This window comes from Lotus japonicus, chromosome 6, assembly GCF_012489685.1.
Source record: "Lotus japonicus ecotype B-129 chromosome 6, LjGifu_v1.2".
Lineage (NCBI taxonomy): Eukaryota > Viridiplantae > Streptophyta > Magnoliopsida > Fabales > Fabaceae > Lotus > Lotus japonicus.
In genome coordinates this window covers 9,567,601-9,591,116 of record NC_080046.1, presented here as the reverse complement: position 1 = coordinate 9,591,116, position 23,516 = coordinate 9,567,601, and the positions used below count along the sequence as shown (strand labels likewise).

General features: G+C 40.7%; 1 protein-coding gene across 2 annotated transcripts; it reads right to left on the bottom strand.

Annotated features, from left to right (window-relative positions):
* Positions 1-6,554: 6,554 nt before the first annotated feature.
* LOC130723753 (transcription repressor KAN1-like) lies at positions 6,555-22,145 on the bottom strand. Of its 2 annotated transcripts, none has more exons than XM_057574880.1 (6): positions 20,671-22,145; positions 20,432-20,508; positions 19,842-19,887; positions 19,123-19,279; positions 7,083-7,176; positions 6,555-7,006 (listed from the first exon to the last, which is right to left on the bottom strand). In XM_057574880.1, the coding sequence occupies exons 1-6, from the start codon at positions 21,578-21,580 to the stop codon at positions 6,890-6,892; spliced, it is 1,401 nt and encodes a 466-aa protein (XP_057430863.1). In that variant the 5' UTR covers positions 21,581-22,145; the 3' UTR covers positions 6,555-6,889. The 2 variants fall into 2 exon arrangements, with proteins under 2 accessions (XP_057430863.1, XP_057430862.1); XM_057574879.1 differs by having other exon boundaries at positions 7,083-7,179; positions 20,671-22,143.
* Positions 22,146-23,516: the final 1,371 nt, after the last annotated feature.

Here is a 23,516-nt window from a genome sequence, read left to right as displayed (position 1 = left end):
AATACTAGAATATTTTGTTTTTTTTAGCGCTTAATTGCTCTCGTAATTCTGACTCGGATGTGGTGAGAATCAAATATATTGAAATTTCAGCTAGAGGTTCAAATAGTCATTTTCAACAACTCACCACCCATTGGGTAAAAGATCATACTAGAATCTATGGCATGCTTGCAATCAATTATTTAAAACTTCAAAACCGAGATTGCGTTTCTGTCTTGTTAGAACAACAACCAGTACAGAAGGAATAGAGAGACACACAATAGCAAACAATAGAAACACATGAGGTTTGTTCAAGCAGTTCGATAAAATGTGCCTACGTCTGTGACTACAGAACAGTTGTAGTTTTGTCTTATTGTTATGTTAAGATATAGGGTTACATTGTTACAAGCATTATATAGAGATAATTATGTTCCAGATTACAACAATACTTCTATACCGTGCTGTGGGGGGCTACGCCCACACCCCCGAATAGCACTCTGTAACAAACAGTTGGGCCAAACACAAGGATAGGGGCGAGGTTCGCTTTGTCGGATTCTTTTGGTGGTCTTCAGTGTTGACCCATTGTTGCATGGTCTCATGGTTTGGGCTCCCCTGTCTCCCAAACAAATGGTATCAGAGCCGATGGTTGGTGTAGTCATGGTGACGACTCATTGTGTCTCGTTGATGCGGTGAAGCGAACGACAATGCAAGTGCAGATATCTTCCGCGGAGGGGAGTATGATAATGTGGTTGCGACTCGTACTTGAGGGAGAGAATGTTAAGAATTCAAGCAAGTTGAAGTCCAACATTGCTTAAAAATAGGTGAAGTGCAGGCTTTATAAGAGATGTGACCTATAAACTCAATGCCTTAACATTTTGGGTAACGATGTGGCGTTGGATTCTCTTGATGGTCTTCAGTGTTGCCCATTGATGCATGGCTTCATTCTTTGAACTCCTATCTCGCCAACACGTCCACTGCCATCTTTCTTTGAATTGTTCCAACTATATAGTCAAGCATTATACAAAGAACTTGTGATGAAAAAGACTGCGACATATAATTGTCTCACAGAGTTTCTTGGTCTTATAACGAAATATCGCACGCATCTTGCATTTTACAATTGAGTCACGGACTGACAAATGAGAAATAGGGGCTGATCAGACCCATACAAAGCCCAAAAAAGCAAGGCCTTTTTAATATATTTGGGCACTTAAATCTTATTTGACACATTGTCCAAAATAAAAACAAAAAAATTATTTGACACTATCTATCGTTCTACAGTAATGCTTTTTAGTCCCTAGATTTGCTTGGAGCTTATCTTAATTCTTATGTGTCCTATGTGATCTACTAGAGTACTACAATAATGTTGCCTACAAACAAACAAAAAATTGTTGCCATATTTAAGAACTGAGGCTTAGAGCGGTTGATTGTGAGTCTGACTCCTTGCTTGAAACCTATCCTATTATTATTATTATTATACTAGCGTTTTTACCCTGTGCGTTGCACGGTGAATTTTAACCCCATTATTTAGGCACGTAATAATGAATCGACGATCTCGCAAAAATGAGTATTCAACCAAGCAAAATAATAATGGGTATCACACAACTTGCAAAATTTGAAAAAAACTCCATATATATTTAATCCTAAATATTTTGTGAAAACATTTTTAAGATTGTGAAAAACATACTTAAATTAGATGAAAAATTATTACCAAGAGTTGCAAAAGTGGTAAGAGCTATGAGACATAAGGGTTGAAGGGGAATAAAGAGTTAGCAAAAATTATTAGTTTTTACATGAATTATTTTTTATGTAAAATATTTTTCCCCGTGGAAGTGTTTTATAGGATGTGTGTATACATATACATGTATTAATTAGTCCAGGTACATAGTTCGTACAGTATAGTACATACAATTGTATTTCTAAAAAAACGTTTTATACAAACATATAATCAGCTTTATTTTTTGATTTTCCACACACGCAAATTATGTTTAATTATTTTGACTTTTTCGAAAATTAATGACTTTGTAATTAAGGAAATAAAACTTACTTGGATTAATTATTTTAGAATAATTAATCACCTTAATTATTGCTTTAAAATTGAAAACCATTAATTATAAATAAAATTAATAGCGTAATTTTGGCTCAGAATTAATTGCATGACTATTTGAATTTTTGGCCTAGTATTGATGTGTAATAAAATAATTTTAATTCAATTCAATTTATGTTAAATAAGGAAAACAATGTTTTCTGCTTTTCAAATATTAATTAATATTAAATGTCTATTATAATTTTTTTAAATATTTCAACAAATTAAATGTTTAAAATTGTTAATGATACTACATAATTAAATTAAGTGATGGTAATCAACGGTTATAGTTAAATTGTTTAGAATTAATCAATGAAATTCGAAAAAAAATTTCCTTAAACAAATTGTCAATGTATTAAAATGTAAAAAATTATTTCAAATGAGATTTTTTTTAAACGGATATACCATTTATTTAATATAGCATTTAATGTCTTTTATGAGTGTAAATACAAATTAATATAATTAAGTGATCTATTTAAGGAATTTGATGGAAAAATAAATAATTAATTGCAAAAAGTAATTTCCTTAAATAGATAGCAAAAAGTAATTTCCTTAAAAGGAATTTGAAGGAAATAAATAATTAATTGCAAAACCTTGAATATAATAAACCTTGAATACTATTCAAATAAATCTTGAACCGTTCATGTAGGCTACCTATATATTATATTGGTGAATACTATTAAAAATCCTGTATATTATATTGAGGTTGTGTATATTAATTGAAAATATTACGTTATTAACATTTCCGGATCCCTGTATATTTTCATTTACACAAACAAAATTCCAAACATTACGTTATTAACTTTATTTATATTTTTTTCATTTAATGGGGGACAACCCAACAAAATTATAGAAAAATCACTGAGGATAATTAATTTGTGTGAGTCTCTCTGGCTGTGACACTTGTCAGCCAGAGCCCCCTCTCTGGCTGTGACACTTGTCAGCCAGAGAGGGGGTGGGATGAAATTGATTCTTGGAATGCCATGTGTATAATTGTTTTGGATAACGATTTTCTTCAATTACGAATAGACCATTATTACAATGGTATGTAGACACAACCAACTTGGTTGCTTGCATCATTGCTTGCAACTAAGTTATGTTCTCACCAAAATTACGTTATTAACTTTATTAATAATTAATGGTTTCTAATTTAAATAGTTGACCCACATATTGAAAATTTTGTTTCAATATTTTGACTTTTTCGGAAATTCAAGGTTTTGGTAATTTGGAAAATAAAACTTACTTGGATTAGTTATTTTAGAATCATTTATCACCTTAATTATTGCATTTAAAATTGGAACCATTAATTATTTATAAAGTTAATCACGTAATTTTGTCCTAAGATTGATGTGTAATAAAATGATTTTAATTCAATTCAATTAAATTTATGTTAAATAAGGAAATTAGTGTTTTCTGTTTTTTTAACCGTAATTAGTATTAAATGATGTATTATGATTTTTTTAAACATGCAAAATTATTAAATGTTTAAAATTGTCAATGATACATAATTAAATTGATCGATCCTAATTTGATGGTATTCAACGGTTATAATTAAATTGATTAAAATAATTACCCTTAATTTCTATTTCCTTAAACAAATTGTCATTGCATTAAAATGTGAAAATTTATTTTAAATGGATTTTTTTTTATAAAAAACGGATTTTCCATTTATTTAATATATCATTTAATGTCTTTTATGAGTGTAAATACAAATTAATATAATTAAGTTGTCTATTTAAGGAATTTGAAGGAAATAAATAATTAATTGCAAAAAGTAATTTCCTTAAATAGATAGCAAACAGTAATTTCCTTGAATACTATGATGGCTATTCCCATTAAGTGGTATATTTAAGGAATTTGAATGAATTAAATAATTAATTGCAAAAAGTAATTAATTGCAAAACTTTGAATATAATAATTCTTGAATACTATTAAAATAAACCTTGATAAACCCTGTATAAGCTATATTGAGATTGTGTATATAGACTTAAAATTCTACTGTACTTATAAAAATAAACTCTATTATATTACGGTTGTGTATATTATCATTAAAAAGATTATGAAACAACATTATAGAAATAATCAGAATTGAACAAATTTAATTCCAATTATTTATCATAAATAATCGGTATTATCATGTAATTAATAAATTATTTTAAATGCATTCATAACCATCATTTAATGGGGGACAAAGATACAAAATTAAGGGAAATCACGTAAGATATTTAATGTGTGTGAGTCTCTTTGGCCGTGACACTTGTCAGCCAGAGAGGGGGGTGTGATAACTTTTATTCTTGTAATGGCATGTGTACAATGTCTTTAGATAATGATTTTCTTTTTAATAGTATACAGATAAAAGGGTTTCAGGTGATTTGGGGAGAATGAAGATTGATTTGAATGGTTTTAAAAGTAAGTTTTTGGAGGGAAACGTAACAAATGATTAGCTATATTCCATTTGTTCACGCAGTTGACAGCTACTCCTCAATTCAGTTGAGACTTGATAGTTTGTCCAAGAAGTCTCCAAAACCCTGCGCGCTAATCTAATATATAATAATAATAATAATAATAATAATAATAATAATAATAATATAATATTATTATTATTATTATTATTATTATTATTATTATCTAAATCTAAATCTAAATACAATATAAAAGAGACCTGAGAAGATGGAAAGTATTGACACTTAGCAAGCACTAGGATAGGTTTCAAGATGGAAATACTCACGAGCATTAGTGACATCTATGATGATTGGTTGCGAGATTTGATACTCATAGTTAAGAATATGTTGGGTTAAAATTGATCTGGCTATGGCTGAGAGTAAAAGTGCAGCAATTTAAATTATCTTTTTATGAATGAGAGGTTTTTTCTTTGAAGGTTTGAAGGTCTTGAGGGTATGCTCTAATAAGTAATTCGCTCTATCGGTGCAAATAGGGTAAGAAAAACGCATGTTGTATGGCAGATGGGTGGAGGCTCTTTATCATGGTGTAGTTGCGGGCAGTGCAGTTTTTTTTACCAGGCTCTGAACTATTGTCATAAGTCTTTTTGTTACTTATTTCTACAGGACGTACTGGTTTAGTCATTGGTGGGGGTTTGGCATGTTTATTTCTAGGCCATTATTTCTATCCTCAGATTGTAACTGATCTTTGTATTTGGTGGAAGCATTCCTGGTGCTTCCCCCTGTTTTCTATCTTTAATGTTAATAGTTTTTTTGGCTGTTTCAAAAAAAATTGATTTGTTTCATATTCCTAGAGAACTCAATATGGTATTACTAAGACAAGCTACTATGGAAAGCTAAAGCCCCTTTAGGATCGCTAGCTTTGGCATGGAGAGTTCTTATAGGAAAAGTGCATACCAAAATTGACTTGGTCAGGAGAAATGCACTTCCTGTGAATGCTAGTTTGTCATGTGGGTTGTGTGAAGTTGAGGAGGAGAGCTGCAAGCATCTTTTCTTTACCTGTGGAGTGTCATGGAAAGTGTGAATGGAGATATGTTTCTGGTTAGGTGTACAAACAGCTTTTTCATGTGAGGCAGAATCTCATTTTTTCCTTCATGAAAATCTGATTTCTTGCAAACTGAAGGATGGTCAAATCATGAACTTAATCTGGATTGTTGTGGTGAATTCAATTTGGCAGACTAGGAATGGCTCGGTATTCAGTGGTGTGGGGTTGAGGTTGCTAGAATAGTAGAGCTAGTGAAGTACAAAGTTTGGCTTTGGTTGAGAACTCATGATAGGAATTTCATCTCTTCTTTTTATGAATGGGAAAATAATCCTAAGGAATGTATTGCTATGTTGCACTAATGCTATCCTTTGCTGCGTTATTGCCGAGTTGCTTAGGGAGGCAAATTTGTTCTTCTGTACTAAATGGCACAATCCTTCTTCATTAAATTGCGTTGGTGGAGTTTTTGTTCATTTGTCCAAGAGATGAATTGGTTAGCTTGACTTTAAATTGGGTGCTATTGCTACTGCTACATCACTGGGTTTTTTTTATTTATTTTTTGTAGAGACTTTTTGGTTTGATAATGTATGTACTCTTTTTCCTTCTAGGTTTTTTCCAAGGGGGTTTTCTTAGTAAGGTTTTAATGAGGCATACCTTATCAAGTCTTGCTCCTTTGGGTTGGGTTCTTCTTTGGGGCTTTTGTATGTATTTACATTTTCTTTCTTGCTCCCCTATTCCTTGTATTGGGTTGAAGTACCCCTTGTACTCCTCTTCAATATAATTTTGGCTTATAAAAAAAAAAAAAACTAAGACAAGCTACTCAAGAAGTCTCTTCTTTACGTGTTTGAGAGTTTCCTCATTCGAGTGTCATTTCTCTTCTTTGTCAAGAGTTTATTGTGTAGTCTTGTTTTGTGCTTTATTTCTAAAAAAAACTCATTTACAAACTTTGACTTTGAAGTTTTGCTTATTCTGTTGACAATAGCAAGTGCAAACAGGGATATACACACGCACACTTTTATGTGATAAAAAAGAACAGAAATTGAACTATAGAGACTACAGAAGAAAATGAGAACTGCTATAACCAAAATAAAGTGTTCAATTTCTTCCCCTTCTCTCTCTCACTTTCTTGTTCTTCTACATTTTGCTGCTACATCAGCTTCCTTTCCTCCACCTCACCAATAAATAAATAAAATTAAATACAAGAAAATGCTAAACAAAACTGTCCATGAGCTCAGAAAACTTCCAAAAGGAACTTCATTAGTAGAACTATGCAGAGAATTTCTTCTTCTCTTTGACACCAACTTATATATATCTAATTAACACCACCTTGGTGGATTATAATCAAATTAATGCAAAATAGAGACAATTAGGAAACCAATGAAAAATTAGCTAGGCTTGTCCTTTGCCATTCCAATCTGGTCTTCCTAATGTGAACTCCAAGCTTGGATTCTTACACTCTAAATTAGATCCTGACAAATTGTTCTTGAGTTGGGTTGAATCACACTTCTGTTGGGGAAACAACCATTAGAAACTGAGATGTACAATGTCGAGAATTTAGGAAAAAATTATAACCAACTTGTACCTGAATTTGATGCCCTCCTGAAATTGGTTGTGATTGGAAGATTGTTGGTCTAAAACCTTCTACTTCGTTAGAACTAGTTTGTGGCCATGGCTCTCTACTGTTGATGAATTTCATTAATATGAGAAAGATAGTAGAAAATTAAAAATATAGTATTAATTATATATCACTTTTGTTGAATGGAAATGCACTGCAGAACTCCACCATATATATGCATGATTTGCAGCAAAGTAGAATAATTTTTATAACAAGTTCACAAGGCCATCGCTCTCTACTGTTACTATTATCAAATTCACTCTATAGAGCTTGAAAACTTGTTCTTCTTTCAGAGGTAATTAGGGATATCACTCTATTGAGCTTGAAAGTTAGTTCCATCTCTATATGTTTATTGTAATAAGCCTGCACATAGACAATTACTTTTCTTTTTATTTTGGATGAGCCAAAATATATTAAAGAAAGTACAAGGAATACTCCAACCTATATACATACCAAACTAAGTCAGATCAAATAGCTATATCCGCTGGACTGGGCGAGCCCCTAGAGGGGCAACGCCCAGCATGTATCCCGCCCTGAGGCGGGGCCCTGGCCTTCAGATGGGCCTTGATCTCGGAGGCCCAATTGGCCCAATAGGTAGTACCCAAGCTCTATAAATAGGAGGTAGTTATCAATTGTAAGGGACTTTTGGCTCATTTGATGAAATAACACTTGAAATTCAGCACTCTCTCTTATTCTCACTCTCTCTTGACACAATCCCTCCACCTCTAGGTACTATGCCTCTCTTCAATGTTCGTTCCTAGAACATTTGGCGCCGTCTGTGGGGACCGAAAACTTTCTACTCCCATTCACGTGGATTGATTGTGCATGAGGTTACCTCTGATTGTGATTAGGCAGTTCTCTGGTTTTCCGATTTTGATTCTGTGACTAGTGTTGGTTCTCCGATCGAGTTTGCATCATTTCTGGTTTGGATGGAGACTCGACGCAGGAGGCAGCATCATTCACCGATGCGACAGCGGATTTCGCCGCCTCGGCGGCCTCATCGTGTGGACCTGGATTCTCCGGTACGAACGACAGGAGTACAGTCGCCTTCTCCTCTTCCATCACCACCACCTCCTCCATCGCCTTCACAGGTAGGATCTCTGGAGCGCTCACCAGAGAATTCACCTGCTCCGGAACAACAGCCGGCGGTGACACAGGAGCAATGGCGCCATTTGATGCGCAGTATTGGCAACATCCAGCAGCGGAATGAGCATCTACAGGCTCAGTTAGATTTCTACCGTCGTGAGCAGCGAGATGATGGAAGCAGAGAAGCAGACTCCGTGGCTGAGTTCCGTCCGTTCTCGGAAGATGTTGAGAATGTGGCGATTCCGGATAACATGAAAACGTTAGTTCTGGATTCTTACAGCGGAGATTCCGATCCGAAAGATCATCTTCTGTATTTTAATACGAAGATGGTGATAATTGCGGCGTCAGATGCGGTGAAGTGCAGGATGTTTCCATCGACGTTCAAATCGACGGCGATGGCGTGGTTCACAACTTTGCCGCGTGGATCGATTTCAAATTTCAGAGACTTCTCATCCAAGTTTCTAGTGCAATTCTCGGCAAATAAGAATCAGCCGGTGACAATCAATGACCTATACAATATTCGCCAGCAGGAGGGGGAGTCACTGAAAGAGTACATGGCAAGGTATAGCGCGGCGTCGGTAAAGGTAGAGGACGAGGAGCCTCGAGCTTGTGCTTTAGCATTTAAAAACGGTTTGCTGCCGGGAGGGTTGAACAGCAAATTGACACGTAAGCCGGCGCGCTCGATGGGAGAGATGCGTGCTCGTGCCAGCACTTATATTCTCGACGAGGAGGACGACGCTTTCAAAAGAAAGCGCGCGAAGTTGGAAAAGGGCGACACGTCGCCCAAGCGCGTGAAAAAAGATAGGAGCGGCGAAGATAAAGGGGATGGCAAACAGCAGAGGCCGGGTAAGGGGAAGTCGGTATTCAAACCGACCAAGGAACAGTTGTATCCACGGCGTGATGATTATGAACAACGTCGGCCTTGGCAATCTAAGTCTCATCGCCAGCGGGAGGAAACTGATATGGTGATGAACACAGATGTATCGGATACGCTCCGAGGGGCAAGCGACGCAAATCTAGTGGATGAGCCGGAGGCCCCAAAGTATCAGCCACGGGACGCCAATCCCAAGAAGTGGTGCGAGTTCCACCGGTCCGCCGGGCATGATACGGATGACTGTTGGACTTTGCAGCGGGAGATTGACAAGTTGATTCGGGCGGGATATCAAGGAAATCGTCAAGGCCAGTGGCGCAATGGAGGCGATCAAAACAAAGCGCACAAGCGGGAGGGGGAGCGAGCGGACACTAAGGGCAAGAAAAAGCAAGAATCAGCGGCTATCGCCACAAAAGGGGCTGATGACACGTTCGCTCGACACTCAGGACCGCCCGTCGGGACCATCAACACCATCGCCGGGGGATTTGGCGGCGGTGGCGACACTCACGCGGCGCGTAAACGCCATGTTCGTGCCGTAAATTCCGTTCATGAGGTCGCTTTTGGATTCGTACACCCTGACATAACAATCTCGATGGCGGACTTTGAGGGGATAAAGCCTCATAAGGACGACCCGATTGTGGTGCAGTTAAGGATGAACAGTTTCAACATTAGAAGGGTACTCCTGGATCAGGGTAGTTCGGCTGATATTATCTATGGTGATGCATTTGACAAGTTGGGACTAACTGACAATGATCTAACTCCATACGCGGGAACCTTGGTAGGTTTCGCGGGGGAGCAAGTAATGGTGCGGGGATACATTGATCTAGACACAATATTTGGGGAAGACGAGTGTGCTAGGGTTTTGAAGGTAAGGTATCTGGTTCTCCAGGTGGTAGCATCCTACAATGTCATCATTGGGCGAAATACGTTGAATCGCCTTTGTGCTGTAATTTCGACAGCCCACTTGGCGGTCAAGTATCCGCTAAGCAGTGGAAAGGTGGGAAAGCTGAAAGTGGATCAGAAGATGGCGAGGGAGTGTTACAATAATTGCCTTAACTTGTACGGCAAGAAGAGTGCGTTGGTTGGTCATAGATGTTATGAAATCGAAGCTTCGGATGAAAATCTTGATCCCCGGGGCGAGGGGCGAGTAAATAGGCCCACGCCAATTGAGGAAACGAAGGCGCTAAAGTTTGGCGATCGCACTTTGAAGATTGGGACCAGACTGACGAAAGAGCAGGAGACGCGCCTGACAAAACTGCTTGGGGGGAACTTAGACTTGTTTGCTTGGAGCTGCAAAGACATGCCTGGAATTGATCCAAACTTCATATGCCACCGGTTAGCATTGAATCCAAGTGTCAAGCCAGTTTCACAACTTAGGAGGCGCTTGGGTGGCGACAAGGGGAAGGCGGTGCAACAGGAGGTCGACAAGTTGTTGGCGGCAGAGTTCATCAGGGAAGTGAAGTATCCGACGTGGTTGGCAAACGTCGTAATGGTGAAGAAGGCGAACGGGAAATGGCGAATGTGTGTAGATTACACAGACTTAAACAAAGCATGTCCAAAAGATTCGTATCCCCTTCCCAGCATCGATAGCCTTGTTGATGGTGCCTCGGGCAACGAACTGCTTAGCTTGATGGATGCTTATTCTGGCTATCATCAAATCCGCATGCACCCGGCAGACGAGGACAAAACGGCTTTTATGACTGCCAGAGTCAATTATTGCTATCGCACCATGCCGTTTGGACTAAAGAACGCTGGGGCTACCTACCAAAGATTGATGGATAGGGTTTTTGCTAGGCAGGTGGGAAGAAACATGGAGGTTTACGTTGATGACATGATTGTTAAATCAGTACGAGGTTTAGACCATCATCAAGATCTGGAGGAAGCATTTGGCGAAATAAGGAAGCACAGTATGCGCCTCAATCCGGAGAAATGCTCTTTTGGTGTTCAGGGGGGCAAGTTTTTGGGATTCATGATCACATCCAGAGGAATCGAGATAAACCCAGAAAAATGCAAGGCGATTCAGCAGATGAAAAGCCCTTCCAATGTGAAAGAGGTCCAACGTTTGACGGGGCGAATAGCAGCTTTATCTCGGTTTCTTCCCAAGTCTGGTGACAGATCTTTTCCTTTTTTCAAGTGTCTTCGCAAGAATGTCGTATTCGAGTGGACGGCGGAGTGTGAGGAAGCTTTCGTTCGCCTCAAGGAACTCCTATCGTCACCGCCGATCTTGTCGAAACCAATACAGGGACACCCGCTGCACTTGTATTTTGCTGTGAGCGATAGTGCTCTGAGTTCGGTGATGTTGCAGGAGATAGATGGCGAGCATCGAATTGTTTATTTCGTTAGTCACACACTCCAGGGCGCGGAGGTCAGATATCAGAAAATTGAGAAGGCGGCGCTGGCGGTCCTCGTCACCGCCCGGCGGTTGAGACCTTATTTTCAGAGTTTTCCCGTGAAGGTGCGGACGGATTTGCCCTTGAGGCAAGTATTACAAAAACCGGATTTATCAGGTAGATTGGTCGCCTGGTCGGTTGAATTGTCAGAGTATGGTTTGCAATACGATAAGCGGGGCACGGTTGGTGCGCAGTCACTAGCTGACTTTGTGGTCGAGTTGACTCCAGATCGGTTTGAAAGAGTGGACACTCAGTGGACTCTCTTCGTGGATGGATCCTCCAATAGTAGTGGCAGCGGCGCGGGAGTAACGTTAGAAGGGCCGGGGGAACTAGTGTTGGAGCAATCCCTGAAATTCGAGTTCAAAGCAACGAACAACCAAGCAGAATATGAAGCTCTCATCGCCGGATTGAAGTTGGCGCGGGAAGTGAAGATCAGGAGTTTGTTGATAAGAACGGACTCACAATTGGTGGAGAATCAAGTGAAGGGAACTTTCCAGGTCAAAGATCCTAATCTGATCAAGTACCTTGAGCGGGTACGGTATTTGATGACACTCTTTCAAGAGGTCGTGGTGGAGTACGTTCCTCGGGCAGAAAATCAGCGGGCGGACGCGCTAGCCAAACTGGCGAGCACGCGGAAGCCCGGCAATAACAAAAGTGTGATTCAGGAAACGCTGGCGTACCCAAGCATCGAAGGCGAGCTCATGTCCTGCGTAAACAGAGGGAGAACATGGATGGATCCCATAATATCTATCTTGGCGGGGGACCCGGCAGAAGTGGAGCAATGCACGAAGGAGCAGCAGCGGGAGGCGAGTCACTATACTCTCATTGACGGACACTTGTATCGCCGTGGTTTCTCGACGCCATTGTTGAAATGTGTATCGCCAGAGAAGTACGAAGCGATAATGTCTGAAGTACATGAAGGAGTGTGCGCGAGCCACATCGGGGGAAGGTCTTTGGCTTGCAAAGTGTTGAGGGCGGGTTTTTACTGGCCCACCCTCAGGAAAGATTGTATGGACTTCGTGAAGCAGTGCAAGGAGTGTCAAGTGTTCGCGGATTTGTCTAAGGCACCGCCAAAGGAGTTGGTAACGATGAGCGCCCCGTGGCCTTTCGCCATGTGGGGTGTGGACTTAGTTGGACCTTTCCCGACCGCCAGGGCACAAATGAAGTTTATATTGGTGGCGGTGGACTACTTCACTAAGTGGATTGAGGCTGAACCCTTGGCCAAGATTACTTCTGCAAAGATAGTCAATTTCTACTGGAAGCGTATTGTTTGCAGGTTCGGGATCCCAAGGGCGATCGTATCTGACAATGGGACCCAGTTTTCAAGCAGTCAAACAAGGGAGTTCTGCAAGGAAATGGGCATACAGATGAGGTTCGCCTCTGTTGAGCATCCGCAGACGAACGGGCAGGTGGAATCTGCAAACAGGGTAATCCTACGAGGACTAAGACGACGGCTCGCGGAGGCTAAGGGAGCTTGGTTGGATGAACTTCCGGCGGTGCTGTGGTCGTACAACACCACCGAGCAATCTACTACAAGGGAAACCCCCTTTAGAATGACCTATGGAGTAGATGCCATGTTGCCGGTGGAGATTGACAACTTTACATGGCGGACTCGACCAGGTTTTGAAGAGGAAAATGAGGCCAACATGGCGGTGGAGCTGGACCTTTTGTCGGAAACGCGCGACGAGGCGCACATTCGGGAAACAGCGATGAAGCAGCGCGTGGCGGCAAAGTTCAACAGCAGGGTTCGCGTCCGAAATATGCAGGTTGGCGACCTGGTCCTCAAGTGGCGATCGGGAGCCCCGGGGAACAAGCTTACCCCCAACTGGGAAGGGCCCTACCGCATTATTAAAGTTCTTGGTAATGGGGCCTATCACTTAGAAGAGCTTGATGGGAGGCGGTTACCTCGATCGTTCAATGGTTTGAGCTTGCGCTACTTTTATAGTTGATTGCAGGCGAGAAAGTGAACAAGTCGGAATCGCCGGAGCCAGATATCTTTAAGATTTTCCGAAGTGTTTTCAAATTGTCCAATGTACTGCAACGACAAATCAATAAAATAAGACGAAAATTCACGAAATTCGTGTCCAAAAAATTCCAGGGATTCCCTGACGATCGGAATTGCCGGTCGACATAGAGAATTACGGCGATCACTAAGTGGGACAAGCTTGATCCCCAAAGGGGCTTGCTGGAACCCTGAAGGTTGTGGCGATTCCACAAATGGCCTTTGACGCCTGGGAATCACCCTCCGGAAAGTCTGACGTGATCGCCGGTCCCGTAAACGATGTGCTGGGTAAGTCTCGCCAGAATACGACGAGCGCCGTTAACTAGGCAAAAGTCTTGGGACCCCCAAATGGCCATTGGGATCCAAGCATTGTAAGCCCCGAGCGGGCAAAGCCCCGGGCGAAGTCCTCGAGAATGGAGGCCGTTTCTTCCTATTAGGGAAAAAACGTCTAAAGTCTTGGTGGTGGAATACCAAGCAACAAGTCCTAGTTAAAATTAACGCACGAAATCGTTAGGCGTAATTCAATCATATGACGCGTGAAAAATAGCGCAAGATATAAGGTCGGCGAATGAATAGGAGGGAAGGCGAGGCGAGTAGTGTACGGCGAAAGCATTCCAATATGACTTACAACATATCCAACGGCGATATAAAAAGCTATGACGAAGGGTTGCTTAAACATAGACGAATGGCGGAAAAGTACACTACAAGGTGACAGTAAAAGATAAAAGTAATGTTAAAAATTACATTATTCATTGTTTTCTTTCTCCTGTTCTTCTTCTTCCTCTTCTTCTTCAGTCGCTGTCCAGAGGTTTTGGTCAATCAGGGGAGGATCGTCAGGACCAACCAGTCCTGCGGCGGTTATCTCTTTCATTACTCCCATGGCGCTAAAGTCAAAGTTCGGGTACAAATGTTGGGCCTGGTCTTTGGCGAGGTAGAAACCGCGCTCGCGGTTGTCAAGGGCGATGTCAGCGGCTTGTTCCCTCGCCTCAATGGCTTTGGCCTTCTCCGTCGCCAGCTCGTCCTCTAGACTTTTGATTTTTGCTAGTTGGGAAGCAATCTCAGCATCTTTCGTGGCGAGGGCCTCGGCATGAGTTTCGGTCGCTTTCTTGATTTCCTCGGACGTAGCCTGCATCACCGCCTCCATGTCAGATTTCGCCAAGGCCAAGGACTCCGCAGACTTTTTCTCTTGCTCCGCCAACGCCTTTTTCACTATCTCCAGCTCAGCGCACAGTATGGCAAGCTCTGACTCCTTAGCAATCAGTGCCTCGCCTCGGGCGATCAAGTCCTTCTCGGCTTGCTCTTTTTCCTTCTTGCAAGCTTGAAGGCTTGCATCAAGCTCATCTGCTTCTTCCTTCATCAGCGCCAGCTGATCCTCCAGCTCGCCGATTTTAATCCCCGCCGTGCCAATCATCTTGTCGGCATAGACTTTGTCTTTTCCTGCCTGCGTCGCCAGTTTGTCGAAACGCTTTTCCCAAGCAGCGGCGGCTTCTTGATGCTTAGCACTTTCGGCCTTCAACCGCTCAGCTTCAACGTTGGCGGCATTGAACTTCTCAAACGTGTGAGCAAAGATGCACCCAGCGCGTAGGAGGCAAGCAAGAGTCTCCTCCTTGGTGTCATTCAGGCCCCGACTCAAAACTTCTTTTTCTATGGCGTCACGGTTAAGACCAGCAAGTAAGAATTCTGAGGGTTCAATGGCGTTGGGGAGCATATTATAATAGCTTGAAGAACCGACCTCGGGAGCAGGGGCTTGTTCAATTCGAGCCGCTTCAGAGGTAGTGGCAGCGCCAGGACAGGATTTTTCCCCTTGATGAGGTGGGGAAGGCATGGAGCCTGCATCATGTGTTGAGGGCGGGCTAGGAGGCGCATCTTGGCGAGGGGGAGACTTTGGGGTTTCATTTTCTTTTTCCTTATCTCCAATTGTGGCGTTAACGCCGGCGGAGGCGGCTGTTGCGCCAATAGAGGACTCAGCGGCAACAGCAGCGGTCGCACCGGAGGAGGCAGGAGAAGAAGCTGGTACGGCGGTTGGCTCGGTAGCTGCGGCGACAGAGGCTTCAGCGACATTTTTGCCTTTAGGCGCAGCAGCAGTGGTGGGCTGAGCGCCAGGGTTGGATGTGCCGGCGTCGGAGGAGGCTTTGGTCAATCTTCTCCTCTTGGGAGCTTTGGTGCTCTCGGCTTGGTTCTCAGCACCGCCCCGTTTTTTCGCGTCGCCCTCAGTGTTGAATTTTGGGGAAAAGCGAGCCATTCTCCTCTCGCGGGCCTTCAGGAGCTCGGCGTTCGTGAAATTCATATCTTCTGTAACAATAAAAAAAAACGATCAGTGATAACATAGGAGTCGAGAAAGGAAATGTCAATAATAAAAGTGAGCTATGGGCAACCTAAGTATTTGGGAGTTCTTGAGAGGTCAGCGCCCTCAAGGACTGTTGTGCAGTCAAGGATGGGAAGTGGGGCAAGGAGATTAAGAAAGGCTTTATCGTTGGCGGACAAGGAATCCTCTGAAGGATCGGTGATCCCGTTGGGCTTCTCTGTCCAGTAAAGAGGAAAGAGGGCGGTCCCGTCTCTGAGGGTGAATGCCTCTGGGTAGGCGGGATGAACCGCCACACGGAAGTACTTTCGTGCGAAGGAGGACTTCGCGTTACTTTTGTGGGGATGCAAACACTTCCGGCCGGCTCGGGCCTTCAAGGAAATCCATCCTTTGTTTTTGATGGACTTGGGGTCGACGTCGTAAAGGTAGAAGAAACTGGTGGGGGATGGGGCGATGCCGACAGCGGCGCTTAGGATTTCAAAACATCGAATGAAGGCCCAGGCGTTAGGGTGGAGTTGACAGGGAGCCGCGTTGATGTCGCGGAGGACGGTTTGGACAAAGGGCGAGAAAGGAAGCCTGATTCCAAGCTCGCTAAACATGTACTCGTACGCAAAGAAAAAATGGGATCTCTTTACGTCGCCGTCTGGCTTGTGAAGCCAGGGGCGATCCCCGGGACTGCAAACCCAGATCCTGAGTTTGGCGTTAAACTCATCGTCATTGGACAAGCCACCCAGGGAGTTCACGAATTGCACAATGGGATCGCTATCTTGGAAGATGGAAGGTTGATCTATAGCCTCGTGTTTGGGGGCTACTTGGACTGGAAGGGGCAGAGTGGCGTAGGTTTTTAGTCGGTGAGCTGGGATCTCCGGAACCTCTAAACGGAGGCCGCCGGCAGCGGTGGAGTCAGGGTCGTTTTCGGAGGAGGAAGAAGAGTGATTAGGGGAGGTAGGGTTTGAAGCCATTTTTAGAAGACAGTGAAGTGAAAGAAAGGAAAAGATCAGTATGTGTGCGATGTAAAGATAAGGACAGTGGGACTCACCGGAGTAGGATGTGAAGAGTGGGTAGCGGAAAGGGTGATAAGCGACGGCTCCGGAGCGGAAGTGGGCAGAAGGAGTTTGGTAAGCGATTAGGGAAGTGAAGAGGGGTCTCGGAAAGGGATGACAGTGGGGAAGAAGGGTTTTTATAGGAGAAGGGGAGAAGCTGGAAGGGTGACGCGTGTTGGACGCGTGTGGAAGGTTGGAAGTCATGATGGTTTTGGGGAGGTGGGTCGCGTGCAAAGGGGAGTTACTGCGCACGGTGGGACGGTTATGAAAGGTGAAGTGACGGTTCCGGAGAAAGAGGGAAATTGATGTAACCAACACATCACGTGGGGCAGCCACGTGAGGCAGATAGAAATTTGAAAGGGTTTTAAAATAAGGGAAAGCGCGAAAAGCCTCGCCACTATAAGGATCAAACGCCATCGCCTGACGATTGACACCAACAACGAAGTTCAGTCGCTCGCCGGGGTCACCGCCAGTCAATGATTGAATGATCGGCACATGACCCATGCCTGCCACCTTTCCCGCCGGCGAGCGATCATACACCTGCTCCAACTTATCACCAATACAAAGTAGTCGTTCTCGCCGCTTGCGGACTTGTGGACTTGCCAGCTTGGTTTGCTCGTCGAGTCGGTGGACTGGGTAACTGAAAATGCTAGTTTCCTTTTGCTCACGCCATGTTGGCGATATAGTTAACTTCTCTTTTCTCAAGCCATGTTGGCAGTGTAGATTCCGGTGTACAATAAGACATGTAACAGCATTTAAAAGACACCCTTAGCTCTCGTACCTCGAGCTCGGTGTCTTGTGGACTAGTGGACTGGGCGAGCCCCTAGAGGGGCAACGCCCAGCATGTATCCCGCCCTGAGGCGGGGCCCTGGCCTTCAGATGGGCCTTGATCTCGGAGGCCCAATTGGCCCAATAGGTAGTACCCAAGCTCTATAAATAGGAGGTAGTTATCAATTGTAAGGGACTTTTGGCTCATTTGATGAAATAACACTTGAAATTCAGCACTCTCTCTTATTCTCACTCTCTCTTGACACAATCCCTCCACCTCTAGGTACTATGCCTCTCTTCAATGTTCGTTCCTAGAACATCCGCATAGTCAAGTAAGTTAATACACCAATATGAGAAATAAAGGCTAGCATCTCAGTTACTTATAAACCATTAGTTTAAGTTTTCTAAATGAAGACAAACATCGGTTCGAGTGTCGTGAAGGATAACGTAACAAAGGGACATGCAGGTGCATAATCGATCTCTGCAAAGGATAAAAAAACCCTCCTCTACTAGGAGTTTAATATATCCAGAAATTGTCAAATAAGAGAAAGAGAGGTCTCTCAATCTTTCAAATTATTTTGGTTACTGTAAAGGTATAACTACACAGGCGAATATAGATTATAGAAGAGAATTTCAAGTGTTAACCTCAAAAAAGGATAACAAATAAGAAATTTCTTTTTATAATTTCACACACTAATTCTTTCTTCCATCTCTTCTCTTTTCTATCCCATCATCAATCACATTTCTTAAAGATAAAAAGCAAAGAAAAAAATCATTTTAAGATTTGTTTGTTGGCATTTTAATAATTCATTTTAAAGATAAAACTTAAGTATAAAATGTACATTTCCCCATACTGCATAATGTATATCAAAACACTATGTTACATAATAAAAAATAATGCTTAAAAAAACACACTAAGCAATAAGGATATAATCATTTCGGTTTTATATTAATATACACGTGAGATCCACATTTCTTCAAGGTGTTCCATAGTTAAGATGAATAGCCATTGAGAGTTGTTAATAGGTGGATTAGGACAAGTCTACACATAATTCAAAGGGAGAAAAGCAAGAGAATAAAAAGTGAATGAAGATGCGGGTTGCTTTCCTTTAATAAATCCTACTTAACGTTTGATTATGTCTTGTAGTGTTCTTTTGTTATGCCTAACAATGCCTGAATATATATATATATATATATATATATATATATATATATATAGTATTTCTAAGGAGGGGAAATTCTCCAAGGTAGAAAAGATATATAAAGAAACAAAAGAAAAGAAGAAAATCAAACACAAGTAAAGCAAAAGCTGCCATAAGAACCCTTTTCATTGTTCATAAAAAAAGAGTGTGGTGGACGTGCGTTTGCATTGATTTCTAAGACACACCATGCAAAAGCAAAAAAGTAAGAAAGAAAACCAATGCAGCATCCCAAAAATATCATTAAATATGTACGTCTGTTTAATCACATAAAACATGGCCAATTATTAATTCATGATGCCAAATAGGAGAAGAAAAATTAGTACTATATAATGATTAATTGTACCTTGAAGAATTACTCCATAGAGTGGTGGTGGTGGAAGAATAATCCATGTCTTGTTGCAATGGCCGATCCTGCAAGCCTCTTTGATCTGAAAATTGACGAGGACCACCACTGCTGGCTACTGGAGACATGTCATCCTCTCCTGATCCATCTGAAAGACCTGCAAAAAAATTAACAATGAAGAAAATATTAAGAAATTATGAAGAAATTCCAAGATGTTTTTTGTGTGAGTGAATGGGGTGGGTGCATGCATGCACACTCTTCATAATTTTTATATAACTTGTTTTGGGTTAATTTGTGGCCTTGTTGGATATTTGATATTGGAAAACCTTAAAATGTTCTTCATACAGTGTAAAGCCAAGAGACACTTGAAAGTACTTGAATAAGTTAAGGTTATGTTTGGATCTCCGTGACTGTACTCTAATCTGACGTTATTACACGATAAAAAAGTAAACATAAGTATCCTAATGAATTAAGATGAAAATTTGTTCTTACATTTAATTAGTATCTAAATACAAACTCAAACTGTCACAACTAAAAAAAGTAACTGAAATAATACAAGACTCTGAAAAAGAACAAGGTAAGTGGCCTTTTCCCCAGTATAGTTTCTATACAAAGAAGAAATTAAATGAATGTTGAGTTTAAGTTTAAGATGAAAAAAAAAATTAAGGCTGCTGATCAAAAGAGAAAAACAAAAGTTGAGGTTAAGCAATCCGAATTACCTGAAGAAACTGCAGGCCTGTCAGTGGTCTTAACAGTTCGATACATCTGAAGAAGAAATCACAAAACAAGAAATAATCTTAGTTAAAAAACATTTCAACACTAAAAGAAAACTACTAGCATAAACCCACACAAATACATTATAATATAAAAATATAAATATTGAACCTAGTGTTAATGTATTTATTGTTAAATTAAATTAAAAAGGAAAATAAGAAAAATGGGGTGACTCCCATTCAGATCCCTTTTCCATTCTATCTCTTTCCCTCTATTTGAGACTCTGGTTTGTCTGGTTTTCCTCATTAATCACGAGGTTGATGTTTGATAAGGTTGTAATGTAATGAGAGGTAAATTATTGCAAAATGATGACTTTTGTTTTGTCTGTTTTCTTTCCTCAACTCACACTCTCTCTCTTTCTCTGCTAAGAGGCTGTGTCTGTCTGAGACGATAAAGGCTTTTCCTTCTTACCTCTTTAAATTCATCCACTCCCGCATTCACTGCTTTCTTCATCGGCAACCGTGCCGGTTATTAGATAGAGAAAGAGAGAGAGAAACAAAGGGATAGAGATAGATACAAAGATATTCATTCAAACCTGCAAATGGCTTTTGACATGAGCTAATGTGAGATCCTTCACATCCATGAGTTCAAGAACTGACTTTGGTGTAGCTCCTAAAATTCAACATTTAAATACATTAGCCAAAAGCCTAAAACAGGAAAATGAAAAAAAGAAAGAACAAAGAAGAAAAGTCAAGATGGAAACAATATTTTATTTAAAATAAAGGGAATAATTGGAAGAAGAAGAAGAAAGAAAAAAGGTAAACATTATCTTACTTTCATGGCCACCGAGGAGCTCAACGGCATGGACAAATCTAGCATGGAGGGTGCTTGTCCACCGCATTCTTGGTGCCCTCATGCTCCTCTTTGTCGGCAGCTTCGGCATGAACCTTGATCTCATCAGCCCTGGTGATGTCTCATGAGAGGATCCTAATCCAACACCGTTGTAGTGGTGCAAGGGGTGAGATTTGAAAGGCTCGGCGCCTGAAATCCCGTTGAGCCTTGTCGTGGTGGCGGCTCTGTAGGCTGCTGCTGCCGCGGCGGAGGCGCCGGAGCTCAGAGAGGAGATGGGATCCAGAGCTCCGGCGAAGTAGGGTGAAGGAGAAGAAGAAGAAGGAGGAGAAGGAAGAGAGGAGGGTGAATTAGAAGGAGGGTAAGAATTAGGGAGGTGATGATACAAATACATCTTGGGATGGTGATGATCCTTGTCTCTTGAATGTTCCACTGGCAAGAAAGGGAATGAACGGTTGTGATACACTGGAATCCCCTTGATTGGCCTCAATCCTCCATCTGATGATGACACATCAAGCAATGAAACCCCATAATTTATGTGATTGATGTGATGAGTTGTGGAATTGCTAGTTGTTGTTGCTGCTCCTGTTCTGGCTAGTAGTTGTTGTTGTTGCTGGTTTTGATAATAAGGGTTGTTGTAGTTGTACTGATGGGGTGGTTCACCACTGAAATTTCTTCCAAGAGAGAGCTCAGTGTGAGCTTGAGGCACAGTCCTTGAAGGAAAATTGAAATTAGTGGTGCTTGGTGGATTGTGGCGGCCTTCATAATCGGTGGCGGCGGTGGAGGTGGTGCAAATCAAGGAAGAGGAAGTGGAGGGTGGGCTTATTTGAAGGGAGAGATCAGGAGGAGTTGAAGTAGAAGTGGGGGGTTCAATGAAAATCCCCTCCAAGGGCATCTTCTTTAGAAGGGGTAGCTTTGTGATGGTTACAAGAATATATATGAAAGAGAGAGAGGGAGGTTCTTTTTCCTTTATTAAAATCAGATTTCGATACTCAGGAGAGGAGAGACAAACAAAGCAATTAAAGTGCAATATTCACAGGCAAGGGACTGTGTGTAAATGTAATCCTTTTGTTTTCTTCAACACCTTCAATATATACTAGTATTGAGTCTTTTTCTTCAACTTCTTCTTTTCTCTTTTCTTCCCTTTCCCAGGGAAAGAATCTGGAAAGCTAACTTGAGTTAGCTAGCTATCTGGGAAGGAAACTAAATTAACCTTGAGTTTTTGAAAAATATAAATAAAAATATATGAAAGGAGAAGGAGATTGGAGTTGGAGATAAAAGTAAGAAAGAGAAAGCTAAGAAGAAGAAGAATGAGTCTTAGCTACTTAGCTAGCAAAACAAACATGTTCAAGAGAAAGCGGAAGAAAGTGTGATGGGAGAGAGAAAGAGAGAGAGACGGGAGAGGACTGGTGTTGTGAGCAGTGGATGGAGGAGAGATGGATGCAAGGAAATCAATATTTTTTTGAGTTTTGATACACTCATCCAAAATCAAATGTCCCTTAGATTTCATTTTTACTCACTTTCTATTTTCATTTCTCTCTTGTTTTCCTATTATTTCACATATTATATTATTTATTTCACTTTTTTTTCTCTTTCTATCTCACTTCAAGGGTGAGTGAATTTGAATTATATATAAAAAAACATTTATCCGGTTTAGAGTGGAAATAAAAAGAGTTTAATTTTGATGCACCGTCCGTGTAGAGTTTTTTTACACCGTCAACCAATCAGATTTTAAAGATTTGCCGTGTCACTCAATTTAATTAAATAAAAAATCTATTTTTCCGACATTCAAGAAATCTATTTTTCCTACATTCAAAAAAAATGAAAATAATTCGTGTACACTAATTTAGGCTATGTTTGGCATGTTTAGCTGATAAGCTAGCTGAAAGCTGAAAAGCTAGCTGAAAGCTTATAAGCTAGCTGATAGCTGAAAGCTGATAAGCTAGCTGAAAGCTGATAGCTGAAAGCTGAAAAGCTACGTGATTGAAACAAAATTGTTTGGTAAAACTAGCTGTTAAACAAGCTGAAATTGTAAAATGACATAAAAGGTAATTATTTTTATATTTAACATTACTTTATTTTCACATTAATACCTATATGATATTAATATTAAAATTATTATCACTTTAAATATTTTTATTAACTCAAGTTATTTATCATCTTAAAAATATAATATTGATTTTTACTTATTTTTATTAATATAATATTTTTAATACTTATGGTGTGCAGCGGTGTGGCGGGAACTGCATACGTAAGTGTGAGGGGAAAATATGTTTAGTGTTTTTATAAATATATAAGGGTAATGGTGGAATTTTAATAAAATAATAAGGATAAAAATGAGAATAAATTTAATAAGCTATAAGCTTTAAGCTATAAGCTACCTGAGATAGCTTATAGCTTAAAGCTTTAAGCTACTGAAATAAGCTCATTCACCAAACACTTTTGAAGAGCTTTTAAGCTAGTCAAATAAGCTTTAAGCTAGTCAAATAAGCTATAAGCTAGCTGAAATGACATGCCAAACATAGCCTTAATTAGTTGGAGGAGGAATGCTAATAACATTATTTTATTCTTTTTTTATAAATGGCTAATAACATTATTTTCAACATCCTATTATTGATATGTTAAAATTTATGTGGATCCCGATAAATTGGAAATGCTAACTATATATTTTGATTCCACATGAATTATAACTAATAATTAAAGAAATGTTAAAAAATTAGTTTTAAAGTAAGTGTTCGTAGATTTTTTCGTAGGTGCAAACACATCTTGAGTCAGAAAGGGAAAAATGGAAGAAGTAATAAAAGCGACATATGATATGATGTAATAAGAAT